Below are 14,724 nucleotides of genomic sequence, written 5' to 3'. Positions count from 1 at the left end.
GCTGAGAAAGGCTTCAGACTCCAAGATTTCAAAACACTCCATGATGAAGTTAGGAAACAGGAAAAAAATTTCAAGTATTGAAGACAGAAGAAGGAGTTTTGGCAAGAACCGCATTTACTGTCCATTGCAAGACCACAGCACCACAGACTACGTTCTTTCAAAAAGCATTTTGCTCCAGCTTTTAGCACTGACTTCATAAGTGACAACTGTCATGACAGTGTGTGATACAAAGGATGTGAAAACAGCAGTCTGTGTGTGTCCCCCCAGCCAATGGTGGTCCCCAGCACTGGGTGGCCTCCAAGCCCCCCCACCCCCACTCACCCAGACAGAGCCTGGGGGGATGCTGGCTGTGTTCTCTGTGCAGGCAGGGTAGTGCTGGTTCCGCCTTTCTAGATTAAATGCCTCCCCAGGTCAGGAAAATGTACCCCAGTAGTTAAATTAGAAGTACCATGACTATGTCCCCACCCTGGAAATGATTGAGTCATCATTTCTCAATAGCCCCTGAGAGTTCTGCCCCGCCCTCTCCTCTAACATCTTAAGCTGCTGGGCAATGTGGTCATCACACATATTTTCACATCCTTTAAAAAAAACACAGTTGTAAAAAAAAAAATGCCTGAATGTAAACGGATGCAAAGTCAGACATTTACAAACAAAAAGATTCAGAGCAGACTTTGGTTTCATTCAAACCAGAAACTCTTAAAAAGCTTTACAGAGAGTAAGGACAGTGCAGAGAGCAGGAACAACGTGACTAGAATCTAGTAAATGCATGTGAAATTCTACCATAGAGTTTGTTTTCAATCCACGTGGAGGGGAGGGTGCGAGGGAGGGGAGCGTTATTACAGTCCACCAGGGGCGTCTCCTCCTCCGACAGGCCGTCGTCATACAGTAGGGAGTCAGATGGGGTGGACGCGGCCAGGTCCAGGTAGTCCTGGAAGTGAGAGACAGCTGGTCACCCCTGGAGCCGGCCACTGCTGGACACGCCCACCCCAGCCCCCACCCACACCCTGCCTGAGAGCAGAAGCCCCAGCCGAGTCCCACCCTGCACCTATCAACCTCTCGCGAGATCTGAGCCCCTGGCCAGGGTTGCCAGAACTGAGTTCCCCCAGCCTCTGCCTCATCCGGCCCTGCTCTGTGGTCCTCATCGCAGAGAATCACCTCCTTGGAGGCAGAAAGGTGTTCATTCATTGTCCTGGTCCTCTCTCTGCAGCGCTGGGGGCACTAGCCCCGGCACTGGAGAACGGGCCTGTTTATAAAACCTGAGGCTCTGGGATTGCAGCCCCATGACTCATGTGGGAAGGCCAAGACACATTCCCCGTCTGCTCCACACTTTCCGGCTTCCCTCCAGGCACTCCTGCCATCTCCAACATCAAGTCAGGACGGAGAAATCTGAGTCATCGGTGTGGGTTTTGGATAAGACGCTGCTAGAGGCTTCAGCTCCCAAGCAGGATGATTTGTGAGGACCAGCTACTTCCACTGCCCTGGTTAAAGGTGTCAAGAATGCTTTCAGTGTGTTTCTGGCTGGTTCTCAGCATTGTTCTAGGAAAGCTGTCTGTAGGCATCAGCTATTACCTCTGTTTAGGGTGAATCATAGGATTTGCCCAAACGATACACTGAGGTTGGGTTTTATTCCAAGGGGCCCAGTCCATGCATCTTGCTTTCCATGTTTGGAGAAATGACAACTTTCAGTAACTGTGTTAATGTAAGGATGAAACCACCAGAGGGCAAGCAAGGTCTGTGTCTATTTTCTTTACCTGTATCCCCAGCATCTAAGGCAGAATAAGGGAGGCGGCCCATTGCCCAATCAATATTAGTGGAAACTGTTGTCTTCCTCCATCACCTAGAGTTGTAAACTGGAGGCACACGGATACGTTGTTTGGCCCACACTGAGCTTTTGGAAATTGCTATAAAAACTGGGAAACATAAACATCCCTGAAAATTCAAAAGCCCTGGCGCTCATATTCCTACAGGTTACATGTGTCTATGGTGAGAGGTCCTTCAGAGGCAGCTGGTGGGCTGCTGTTTGTCACAGTTTCCACTGCTCCTTTCACTTCCCACCTCTAGCGGGACCCTTCATAGAATCTGAATTTAGGACACATTAATTCCAACTCTACTTTTTCAAGTTCCATTATTGAAAATAATTTTGTTCGGCTTTGGAACATCTTCTTCCCACCCCTGTCTGTGGAAGGGCTCTTCCTAAGTGTCAAGGTAAAAGTCCTAGAAGTCCAAGAGGCCTGGATGAAGGATAAAGGCTCGTGCCCGCCCCCCACTCTCCCCACCTGGAGACATGACCATCTCACTCTGCACAGCCGCACTCTGCCTTTGCACTGGGAATTCCACGAACCAGGATGAGGGAGGTGGCACCAGGGATTGGCTCTGGGTACTCACTCTGCTCTTAACCATCATCTTATCCAGGTCTTTGCTGATGTCAGCAAACACTGGCCTCTTGTCTGGTTCCTGCTTCCAGCACTGCAGCATCAGATTGTACCTGGTGGGACAAACAGGTGGGTGGTGACAATCCAGCAAGGATTGCCCAGTCACAGCCACCACACCCAGTACAGTGCACCCTGGGCCCCAGAGGCTGTGTTCCCAAACCCCAAGGCTGTTCCTGTGTCACTGACATCGTCCTCTGAGTTGGGCCAGGGTATGATGGGTCAGCAGGGGCTCACAGTGTCTGGCGCTGTGGTCCAGCCATGCTCACTATGGCAGCTACTGCAGAAATGCCAGTCCTTAAAACTCTTATGAAGGATGAACTGGGTATGAACACAAACACCTGCCAAGCACACTCTGTCTTGCACCTCCCTCCCTCCCCTGGGGCTCTGGCAGGGCTGCAGGGGCCACCCTGTGGGTGAGTGCTGGGCCTGTGCTTGCCAGTCCAGGGTGCCCAGGGAAGCAGCACCTACTCACCCTTGCACTCCCACAGCCCCGAGCCAGGCACATGGCAGGTGCATGACAGATCTTGTAGAATGAATGGACCAGTGTGTTTTCGCCCACGGACGACCCCCTCTCATGTGTTCTCAACCTATCCTTCAAGGATCATCTGATGGAACCACCATTTGATGAGAGAATTCTGGTGCCCTTGAGCTGAAGTCCAGGCGCCACCTGCCTGCTCTTTGGCTGCCTTGGTGTCTCCACTTGGGTGCTCCCCTGTATGCACCCCTGGGGCCATTCTGAATTACCTTCCCCTCCCCAAGCACCCTGGGACAGGTCTTCAGCCTTGGACTGAGGCTGCTCCCTCGGTCTGAAGCACCCCCTCATCCTTCCACCACCTCTCCTGGGGTCCTGCTCCCCCTCAGCCTTGTAAGTCCCCCCAGGAGGCCCACCCAGCCCCAAGTGGAATCTGGGTCCCCAGCATCTGCCATCATGCCCAAGGGTGGTTTTCTGTGCTTTTGTCTCAGCCTGTCGCTTCCAGCTGCCCAGTCCGCCTGGGGCTGGCACCCAGGGCTGCCCAGCAGCGGGAAAAGGATGAGTGCACGTGACCCCACTCTGCCAAAGCCCGGAGTGTCAGTGTCTGGGGAGGCTGGACCAGAGAAAGCATGCTCACATCTCCTCACTGCAGTTGTCCGGCCTCTCCATCCGGTAGCCTGTCTTCAGAAGGTTGAAGAGCCGCTCTGGAGGAATCCCAGGGTAGGGGTTGCCGCCCAGGGTCACAATCTCCCACAGCAGAACGCCAAAGGACCACCTGCAGAACCAGAGGGCCAATGAGTGGCTGCACTGGGTCTCTGGCGCCCTCAGCACCCCAGATATCCCCTCCCCGAGCAGCAACAGGACCCGAGTTCCCCGTACTGAGATTGGTCCAAGTGCCCACGGTTTCAGCCTGGGCTGACCAGACAGATGAAAGTGGAATGGAGATGGGAACAGGTGTCTGCCTGCCCCTCCCTGACCCCCCGACAAGCTGCTGCCCAAGCTCAGCCCCCACACCCAGAAGGGGCAGGTGGCTGACCCGAGGTCAAGCTCTGTAGCATCAGGGAATGCAAACGAGCACAGTGAAAAGCAGGTGGAACCAAGGCCGTGGGGCGCTGGGGGCACTCTGCAAAACCCCTTCACTTATTCTGTGTGCTTGGAAATTTTCATAAGATGTTAGAAGGAAAAAACACTGCAACGGGAAAATACCTAACTGTGAGGGAAAATTTACTGTGAAGTGGGGACAAAACAGCATTATCACACAAGCCCGCTTACAGTAATTAAGAATATATACCTGCATGCCACAGACAAATCTAGGCAAGGCCTGTGAGGGCTGGGCCGAGTTATTTAGGGATGGTGGGGTCCCAGTGACTTTTAGTCTTCGTTACGCTCTCCCCTGCATTTCCAGTTGTTTTACAGTCAGCTTGGTAATCAGAACACAGCTGTTAAAACTGTAAAGAATTGCCTTTTCACAGCCTACCTTATTCAAAACATGCACGGCTGTTTACCGCAGAACATTTGGAAACAAGTCTGTTGTGGTTTTGAAAACTATCGAGAATGTAGTTGGACTTGGAAGACTGAGTTTTGGTCTTGGAGCAGCTTGGGGTACTGGAAACCCACTCAAGGTCACCCCACCCTAAACTTGTCTCTGGGTGGGGACAAGTCCCCGGGGACCTGCTTGAAGCCAGCTCATACTCAGGCCCACAGAGAGGGGACTGTTTGGCTTGTGTGTCACTGAGATGTCCAAAGAGAGGGCAGGGGAGGCGGGGCAGGCGATGGGGTCTGCAGCCATGGCTCATGCCCTCATGCATTCCACGGTGGCACTCAGGACTACTGCCTGGGCCCTTGCCATCTGCTGTGTGAGTACACAAAGCTCCCCCACCCGCAGCCCCCGAGTTTGGGGAGGTCATTCTGGACGGTTGGAATGAGTTGACAGGCACTCAGGGCAGCTCTGTTCCCCAGTGGAGCTGCCCAGACAGGTGCATACGTGTAACCTCCACCCCAGGAAGGCAACATCCAGACTCACACATCACTCTGGGTGGTATAGATATGATCGAAGAGGGACTCAATGGCCATCCACTTGACTGGGATCCGACCCTAAGGAGGGAGTCAAAGAAAGGCATTAATGTTGCTCTGAGATCCTGGGACCTGGTGTGGGGGGGCATGTCTCAGGCTCTTTCAGCTCTGAGGGGATGCTGAGTAATGACTCCAGTGTGTTCCTGGGTGCAGACCAGCAGCACAGCCTCACAGGGGCTGGCGTCCCAGCCCCACCTTCCAAGGCTTGGCTGAGACACTGGAGGGAGCCAGTCGGCCTGCCCACAGCTGTACAAGGCATGCTGGTCACGCACCACTTCCCAAGGAACTGATGCTGAGTGCAAGCCAGGCCCCACTGTGGCCACTTCTGGGGAGATCAGGGGCACCCTGAGTGCTGCCCAGTGTGTAGGCTGGAAGCACTTCCATCGAGATCTCCCCTGATATCTGAGGGTGAAGGAGTTTGGGAAACCGACATCCAGTGTTTCCACCTTGGCAATTTCTGACACAAATGAACACACTAAAGGCCCTTCTGAGAAGCTCTGAGGGAAGAAATCAGTGTGAGTGTCTTGAGTCTGGTTTTTCCCACTTATTTTATCCCAGGGCCCTTTTAGCATCCTCTGAAAGACTGCCCTCCACCATGGAGAGGCTGGGGTTCAACCTAACAAATCCTCTCTAATGCAACTTAAGAAAGAGCTTTTTGGTACAAATAGATCAGGTGGCTTTCCTGGTGGCTCAGTGGTAAAGAATCCACCTGCAGTGCAGGAGATGCGGGTTTGATCTGTGGGTCAGGAAAATCCCCTGGAGAAGGAAATGGCATCCCACTCCAGTATTCTTGCCTGGAGAATTTCATGGACAGAGGATCCTGCTGGGCTACAGTCCATGGGTTGCAAAGAGTTGGACATGACTGATTGATTAAACAACAACAAATAGGTCAGCCTCAAGGCACAAATCAATTTAAAAAAAGGCATTTGCTTTGGATTTTAATGCATTTATTATAATTCCTTTTTAAAAAAAGTACTATTTAGGATTCATACCCTACATGAAATGTGACTGCTTCGAGGGTGTGTGTTTCTAACAATGCCACCCGCAGGCTGTGCTCTCAGGGGCCGAGTTTGGGCACCCTGTGCTTCCTTGCTGGGTGACACAGGGCCTTCCCGAGGACCAGTGCATCAACAGGAAGTTCCATCCACCCCCCTCCACGGGGTACAGAGCACCCCACTCCACTTCCCCTTCAGCACTTCTAAGACGTGCTGTCACAACGGAAACCCAACAAGAAATCAAACGTCATCCTCACAGCCCCAGGACTACCTGGGCTTCTCTCGTCCCTCAGAACAAAGCTGAAGTGTATGTCGTGGCTTTCTGTGTTTTTCTTTTTGAGCAGCATCTGTTCTGAATGCCAGCTTAGCTGTGTGTTTTGAGGGGGCCTGTGATCTGCCCTGTCTAGTCTGTCACAGGGAAGCTACTGGAGAGGGGTTGAGAGAATAACAGCATCAAGAGAGTCAAGACCAATGTCACAGGGAAGGGGACCACACCAGGGAACCAGGTTTCCCAAGAAGGGGCCCGAACCACCTGTTTCAGTGACTTGGAAAAAAGCTTCCCAAATCTCTACCCTGCGACTCCGGACTTTGTCTCCAGGACCCTCTTGATCGCCTTCCAAACTCGCTTAGTCAGCGCTTCCTAGGCCCTTGGACCAGGAGCATACCCTGCTGTAAAGTGGTTCATCCCCTTCTGTGAAGAATGACTAGCAAGCTTGGGTTTAATTCATTTTTTTTCCCCAAGCGAAGGACTGAAGTTACACAGAGTAAAACAGTGACCTTCACTCTGCAGCAGTGAGAGGAACAACTGCAGACAAGAAGACTGTTATTTCTGCAGTGGTAGGTGACCTTTAGAAGTGATAGTGATGAAAAGCAAGAGAAGCTGCAGGAACCCCGCTCCCCAGCAGGCAGCTCCGAAACAGCACGTGTGGCTGTGAGGAAGAGAAGGAACAGGCTCAGGACTGAGTCCTGCTCTGGGTCTCTGGAGACCCAGGACTAGGGAAGAGTTAGGGGATGTGGACTGGAAGTTTACACTCTAAAAACCTGCTTTATCTTCTTCAGATTAAAATCTGTCCCCACCCCGTGGGCACCCTGACCACTGCCCTCTGCCCTCAGGCCAACACACCCCAGGACCTGGTACCTTGCTCCTCTTCACATAGGAATCCTCTTCATAAACATCTCGGGACAGACCAAAATCTGAGATCTTCATCCTGCGGCCCTCAGCTACCAGGACGTTTCTGGCTGCCAAGTCCCGATGGACAAGCTGTGGGGAAGACAACAGCAGGGACCCCTGAAACCCGGGCCCATCACCGGCAGACGGGGCGCAGGGCTGGGGTGGCACGCACCTTCATCTCAGCCAGGTACTGCATCCCTCGTGAGATCTGCCAGGCAAAGGAGATGAGGTCGCCCATGGTCAGGGCCCGCTCCTCCGGGTTGTCCAGGTAACTGGAATTGCGGCTGCCCCCGCTGCCCACGTAGCCAGGCCCCGCCTTGCGGCTCTCTCGGAGGAAGCCCCGCAGGGAGCCGTACTTGGCATACTCCACGATGAGGAGCAGTGGCCCTGGGGGCAGAGTGGTAGGTACGTGGGCTGGCTGCCTAGGTGGCCCTGGGCAGGCAGAAGTTGGGCCAGCATGCGGCAGTCACTTCCGGCAGCCTGAGGACTCAAGCCCCAGCTCACTCTCACATCACTCTGCTCTCCACCTTGCAGCGCTATGTTGCTTCAGCGGTGTCTGACTCTTTGTGACCCTGCAGACTATAGCCCGCCAGGTTCCTCGTCCGTGGGATTTTCCAGGCAAGAATAATGGAGTGGGTTGCCACGTCCCCCTCCAAGGGATCTTCCCAACCCAGGGATTGAACCCACGTCTTTAACGTCTCCTGCATTGGCAAGCAGGTTCTTTATTACTAGTGCCACTTGGGAAGCTCCTCTATCTTGCAGGGGCTTTGGATTCCAAAGCCAGCTGCCTGGACGGTTGACCACAACCTCTTTCCTGGGTGCCCAGGGCAAGCAGTCACTGCATTTGGAGCTGCCCTGGGAGATAACCGCTGCTGCACAGATGTCAGGCCTTTCTGTACCCCTGGTCTTGCCATACTATTACCTGGGGACGGCTGATGGAGGCAGAGGTTCTGGACTGCCCGTGGCCACCCTCTCCCTGCCCTGCCTGCTCTTGGGCCGCAGTCCTGCCCGAGGCCCGGCCCTGAGTGCTACTGGTGCTGACCGGTGTCCCTGCTGCTCTGTCCCTGTCGGCCTCCCATCTCCCTCACACCCCACACACACGTGCACACACACACAAAGTGAGAGGCCCCCAGGGTGGCAAAGCAGTTTTGGAAGCCCAGTAGAGCAAGATGCTCTTATGTGAAAAATGGTGATGCTGCCTTTGCCACCCCAGGCTGGGGTGGGGCTGAAATCACCTGGAGGTTATGGCGTATCTAGTTCCCAGTAGGTGCCCAGGAGACACTGCTCGTCTCTGGACTTCCCCGTCTTAGGGGCTTGGCCTGGGGCAGGGTGCTGACAACCAGGATGTTGCCAGAGACCTCACGGCAGCCCTGGAAGGCCCAGGGAACGCTCCTGTGGCTCCCCTCATGGTCCACTGACACACAAGTTCCAGGCAAGGGCCAGAGTCAGAGACCGTGCTTCCGGGAAGAGAGAGGACAGGGGCCAGAGAAGAAAAGGATGGGGAAGAGGGAGAATGCAGAATGCAGCGGCCCGGAGCCCCTGGCCTGTGCCCGGCAGCTGCTAGGCCCCGGCCGCTCTTACCGTCCTGGCTGCAGGCCCCGTACAGCTTGATGACTTGCGGGTGGTTGACCTGCTTCAGGAGGTTGAACTCTGATAGCAGGTCCCGCAGCTCGCTTGGGGAGGCATTCTCTGAAACGCACAGAAACAAAGCGGGTTGCAAAGCCCCTGCTACCACCTTGCTGGGTCACAGACGCACACGAGGGGTCTACACAGACTCGTCTCCTTCCCAAACATCCTACCCAGGTTCAGACTGAGGCCTGCCAGGACTTCACTGCTTGGGGCTACTCTCAGCCCATGGAGGGTCAACAGGGGCCTCAAGTGCCTCCAGGGAGTAAGAACTGGAGGAGTGCACTTTCATGTAAGCAGATCTTTCCATGGAAAGCCTTCTGGGCTGGGCTATGCACGCAAATGGCATTATTTCCCTGCAATCACCATCTCTCAAAGACAGTGGTGCACAAAGACACCCCTCCATTAACCCTTCTGGGGAGGTAAAGGGACTCCCTGGTGTCCCCAAACACCTGCTGACCAAGCACTTGGCAATGGGGGTGTGAGGCCCTGGAGAAAGCTGAAGGCCATGAGACTTCACGGAAGTCCTCTCACCACACTGAGCATGTGAGTCCCAAGGGCAGACAGAGTTGTGCTCAGGAGCTTGGGTGTGGAGGTCTCCTGGCCAAACCATTCTCCTGGGTCATGGCCCCACATCCCACTGCCCAGCTGTGCCACCACCTCTGGCTGTAGACTTGTCTGGAAACGAGAAGACAGCTGGGAGATGGGGCATTTGGACCACACGTAGGTGACCCAGGGCCAGTCTCACTGTGCCCTCTTAGGGCCTGGGGTCTCATAGGCAAGGGGTGACCCCAGTCTGAGGGCCTGGGTAAGTACACAGAAGTACCCGGCACTGCATGGCTCCCCAACTGCTGAAGATCAGTGTGCATTAGCCCAAAATGTGCCCACCATATGGCTGCTGGGCCCTCAGTTGGTCCAGCTGAGCCAGAGCTGGGCCATGGCAGAGGACCGGCTACCCAGTCCCTGCCGAGAAGCAGCAGTGAAGACACCCAGCTTGTGCCAAGACTGGAGCAGTGCTTGCCCGCTAAGGGCCGGTGGGGGACTGGGCAAGGCAGGGCCCCAGGGGGCAGGGGCCAGTCCTTACAGGTGGTCTCTTCACCAGGACTTCAGTGGACGCTTGGCAAAAGGAATAAATGCGGCAGACTGGGGTGGGGAGAGCTGTCAGTTTTGAACTAAAGGGCTTTTCAACTCCGATCTTTACCCAACAGAAGCAGCATGGCTCTGGAAGCTTTCAAGGGAGGAATGCCTTACCCCGCTTCGCCAGGGACCACACCAGCCCACATCATCCGTGGTTGGGGGGTCCCTAGACTGCAGCCGCTCAAGAAGAGCAGGGGTGGGGGATTGGTTCTTCAGGAGGCAGCAGGCTGACTGCCAGAGTCCTGGCTGTCACTAGGGCTTCATCCACCCGCTGGGGCCCCCGCAGGTGTGACTGGCAGAGCCCCCTCTGTGTACTGCCCAGTCAGGTACCTTTCAGCATCTTCACAGCCACAGTCGTGTACCCCGCTTTGCCTTTCAGCCGGAAGGCTGTGGCCTTGACCACTTTTCCAAATTCGCCTTCTCCCAGAGTTTTTCCAAGCACCAAGTTCTTCCGAGGGAATTCCCACTTGGGATCCTCCTACATTGGGTGTGAAGGAAGAAGAGAGAGAAGAGAGATGGTGAAGGTAAGAGGAAAGGAAGAAGGCAAGAGCCGGCAGACAAGCTCCAGTGTGCAGATGACCGACTGTCACCTGGGTGACAGTCACCATGTCCAAGGGCAAGACCCCACAGTCAAGCCCTGAGGTGCCATGACAAGATGCGTCCCCCCGACAGGAAGGCAGGTGTTGCCACAGACCGGCTGGACTCCGTATGCTCATACCCTCACTGGCCTCCATCTACTGTAGATGCCCTGGGCCACCCCAGGCCCAGGGCCTGGTATCTCCAGTGAGGGACTCAGGGTTTACTCAGCACCCAGTGCTCACAGGGGAGCACAGCCTCTTCCCCAGGAGTCAGGCCCAAGCCTCATGGCGCCTCCTCTGCTTTGGACATCAGGCATTGACAGCGGCCCGGGCTCCAGGACTTCAAAGAGAACTCGAGCGGCACCTGTGGCCCCAGATGCCTACCAGCCCTGGACTCCCAGCTACAGGTGGGAGTGTCAAGGACACCTTTCTGGTGTGGCAGCCTCTAGAAAGTTACCACTGTGCCCCTCAGAACCCTCCCCACCACCCCTCCCTGCCAACATGTGGAAGGGTCTGCTCCCCCCACAGCCCAGCCACTACCCAGAACTTGCACACACCAGCCTTCCCAACACGCCATGCCCACTGAAGACCCCTCTGGGGTGGGGCCTTCCCAGACCCCGAGGCTGGCTTGAAGACCTGAACTCTGGGGATGCTGAAGCCTGTCTGGAACCTGCCCTCCTGTCAGCCCTGGGTGCCCAGGTTCCCAAGTCTCGCTGCAGCTGGGTGTGGGCGTGGCTCCAGGGGCTGCTTATGATATGCCTGCCAGGCTCGCCTAACCCACAGACACACCACCACTGGGGACCCACTGCCCCCCAGAGACCAGAGCCCTGTGTTCTTACATCTGGGAGCAGAGGCAGCCTCCTCTCAGCACCACGGCCAGGGGCGCCTTCCAGCCAGCTCCCCAGGCGTCCTGGTGTCTCAGCTTCCCCAAGAACCCATTTTGTTTGTTCTTTAAGTTGCAAAAGAGTCAGTCGTGTCTGACTCCCAGGGACTGTAGCCCACGAGGCTCCTCTGTCCATGAGATTCTCCAGGCAAGAATACTGGAGTGGGTTCCCATTTCCTCCCCCACCAAGAACCCAGAGTCAGGCTCAAAGGTGACAACACAGTCACCACCGCCCTGGTGTCCACACTGCACTGGATAACAGCTGACTGCACGCAGAGACTGGGCTAAGAGGGGATATCATGGATTTGTTTCTCTTTAAAAGTGCTAAAAACCCAAAGTGTCCTCCCCACTTTATGTAAAACACAACTAAGGCCAAAGGGTCGAGTAATGTGTCTAAGACCTCAGAGCTCGTCAGTGTGGCCCCTGGGCCTCAGGCCCAGCTCTGGCTTCTCTGCACTCTGGGCTGGAGGCCGAAAATGGTCCGTGGCCCCCCAACAGAAGAACCGCTCTCATTGTGCATCTCAGCACAAACTGCCAGGGCATATAAGGGAATCAAATGGCTCGTCCCTGGGCCACGAGGGCCATCCCCAGATGTGGTGGCCTCAGGGGCCTCCCTCCTGACTTTGCCGGTTCCAATCACTCAGCAGCCCCCAGTCCCCGTAGCATTTCAGTCTCCTCAGCAAGCACACTGGAGGGCAGACAGGCAGAGGAGCGGCCTGGTCGGGCAGGAGGTGGTGTCTGAGGCTCCTGCACTGACTGCAGGCCCAGACCATGCCCTGGAGGAGGAGGCTTGGGCTGACTCTCCCCACTTGGCAGGCCAGTCACTGAGTCCTGGGGCCAGGCTCACCCGCAGATGCCTGAGAGGCCTCTCAGCGCCCCCACTCTCCAAGCCACCGACAGACTCCCCTCCCGGCTGCTGCCGCCATGGCCAAGCCCCCCACCTGCCAGTCTCTCTCGCCTGGGTAGGGACAGTGTTTCATCACGGGGCTCCTACCCAACAGGCTCCCCAACAGAGCGACCTGTGGAAATGAAGGCAGAACAGTGGCCTCCAGCCCTAGGGCGGTCCTACCCTCTGATAATAAAACTCACACTCCTTCTCAGGGCCTCCCCCCAGACTTCGTCCTCTAGCACTTGGGGCCTACGCAGGAGCGATCTCAGGAGGGTACAGAGTGGCCTGCCCTTTTCTTGGAGCCTAACGGCCCAGATCTCACTCATTTAAATCAGCACCCATCCTTCTCCACCCTGCTTCACACTCTCTGCCCCACCCCTGCCTTCTGCCCTCCCTGAAAGGCAGCTCGGTGGAGGTAGAGGATGACTGGAAGCTCACAGGGTCCTCCCAGCGGGCAAGGGTGCAATAGCCCCGGGGGCCCTGCACCCTCTGTCCCCGCCATCCCTTCCCCAGCTGCCCTAGACCAGAGGATACCCACAGGGCTCCCTGGAAGGGCTGCCTCCCTGGCCCTGCTGCCACCTGGAGAACCTCACCGGGATCTTGAAGGTGTCCACCGAGACCTGGTTCTCCATGGAGTCCAGAGAGGGCCGGCGGGCGCCAGACGAGGAGTAGCTGACCGGGAAGGCTTGGGCGGGCCGGCGGAAGGTCATCTCGGCCGAGGCAATGGGCGGCTTGTGGGCGTTCTTGTGGTAGCGGTGGATGCAGAACGTGGACAGCAGCACAGACACGATGAAGGAGAAGAGCACGGCCGCCGTGATCACTGTGCGGCAGAGCTCATCACACAGGGAGTCTGCGGGCAGGCGGGGGCCGTGAGAGAAGACACCCCGGGAGAGGGACCCCCAACTCCCAACAGAGCCACACCTGTGACAGCCAGGAAGTGGCTGCTGTGACTGACTGTGAGCTGCCTGCCAACCCTCCGGACCCATGGCAGGTACTGTTCGTATGTTTTTGCTACAGGAGACTGTTATTGCCCTTTTCTGGAAGGAATGAGCACTCATAAGCAGCCTGCCTGAGGTCACACACCAGAGGTTGTGCACCCCTGCACCCCACCACCCCCGACCCTGGAATGCTGCACTGAAGCCAGAGGCCCAGGGGCTTTGAGGGTGGGAGGAGAAGCTCTTCTCCTACGCTCCTAATATTGTCTGTATTTTCTTTATGTTTGATATATAGTGGAGAGGAAAGACAAGTAGCCCAGGATCTGGGCTGTGCAATGACCACTTAAATGCCAGAAAAGCTCCCCATGTGTTCACTGGGGCCCCCCTGTTCTAGAAGAAGCACCTGGAAGCTGCTGGGAGGGGGGACCCAGCTGGCCAATGCCACAGGCCCAGAAAAGGCTCTACACAGGGACAGTCTGAGGAGATGCTGAGTTATTTGGTGGAAGAACTAATTTTTCAGTCCAATCTTTATTATAGAACTTGAGGCCGAATTCTTTGGTGGTCCAGCGGTTAGTACAGGGAGCTTTCACTGCCGTGGCCAAGATTCAATCCTTGGTTGGGGAACTAAGATCCCACAAGCCTTGCAAAAAAAAAAAAGGAACTTCAAGCCACAAGGCGGTCTTAGTAGCCCTGAGCCAGGTCCTTGTCTGCACACATGGGGGAACCAAGACCCCAGGGAAGGAGAAGTTCTCCTAGGTATCTCTTCCTTCCTGCAATCTTCTCCCTCGCTCCCTGGAGGCTCAGGGAGGCATGGGGATCCCAGCCAGCTGTGCCATCCCCCTCCCCCAACGCACCCTGGCTGTCCTCTGGCTCGCAGAAGCATTTCTTCTCCTCAGGGAAGCAGTTGCAGATACCGAAGCCAGCTTTAATCCCCCGGCGCTCCCCAGGCTCGTGCCCACCAATGATGCTGCCGCCCCCTGAGGACAGACATCACCACTCAGCAGCCCACTCTCAGCCTCCAGGGGGACCTGGCCAGCCAGGACCACCAGACAGGGTCATGAGAGGCCCCTTCCCACCTGATGTCAGCACTCTCAGGCCCAGGATGCACAGTGAGCTCAGAAGTCTGGGTCACCCTGGGCAGGAGCCTCAGCATGCATGCGTGTGTGCTAAGTTGCTTCAGTCATGTCAACTCTTTGCAACACTATGGACTGTAGCCCACCAAGCTCCTCTGTCCATGAGATTCTCCAGGCAGAAATACTGGAGTGGGTCACCAGGCCCTTCTTCAGGGGATCTTACCGATCCAGGGATCAAACCCGCGCATCTCCTGCATTGGCAGGTGGGTTTCTTTACCACTAGTGCCATCTGGGAAGCCCTAGTCGCAGCATGATGGGCCTCCAAACCAGCTCCCTGGCCGCATTGGGCGAGAGGAGGAACCTGCAGGCTGCCCTGGGCCCTGGCCAAGGTCCACACTTGGTTACTTTTCAGAAGCAGAAAAGGGGTAGTGGGGGCAGCTGGGAGTCAGCAAAACAAGGG

General features: G+C 56.0%; 1 protein-coding gene across 1 annotated transcript in view; it reads right to left on the bottom strand.

Annotated features, from left to right (window-relative positions):
- The window catches only part of RET (ret proto-oncogene), a 54,883-nt gene that overhangs the window by 2,619 nt on the left and 37,540 nt on the right, over nucleotides 1-14,724 (bottom strand). The window contains exons 10-19 of the mRNA XM_027530631.1: nucleotides 14,046-14,168; nucleotides 12,850-13,106; nucleotides 10,237-10,384; nucleotides 8,725-8,832; nucleotides 7,316-7,530; nucleotides 7,111-7,233; nucleotides 4,928-4,998; nucleotides 3,542-3,679; nucleotides 2,386-2,485; nucleotides 781-928 (exon numbers count right to left, since the gene is read on the bottom strand). Of these exons, the coding sequence (XP_027386432.1) occupies nucleotides 781-928; nucleotides 2,386-2,485; nucleotides 3,542-3,679; nucleotides 4,928-4,998; nucleotides 7,111-7,233; nucleotides 7,316-7,530; nucleotides 8,725-8,832; nucleotides 10,237-10,384; nucleotides 12,850-13,106; nucleotides 14,046-14,168 (1,431 nt within the window). The remainder of the gene's footprint in view (nucleotides 1-780; nucleotides 929-2,385; nucleotides 2,486-3,541; nucleotides 3,680-4,927; nucleotides 4,999-7,110; nucleotides 7,234-7,315; nucleotides 7,531-8,724; nucleotides 8,833-10,236; nucleotides 10,385-12,849; nucleotides 13,107-14,045; nucleotides 14,169-14,724) is intronic.

Source organism: Bos indicus x Bos taurus, chromosome 28 (assembly GCF_003369695.1).
Source record: "Bos indicus x Bos taurus breed Angus x Brahman F1 hybrid chromosome 28, Bos_hybrid_MaternalHap_v2.0, whole genome shotgun sequence".
Classification (NCBI taxonomy): Eukaryota; Metazoa; Chordata; class Mammalia; order Artiodactyla; family Bovidae; genus Bos; species Bos indicus x Bos taurus.
This window is presented reverse-complemented; position numbering and strand designations above follow the sequence as displayed.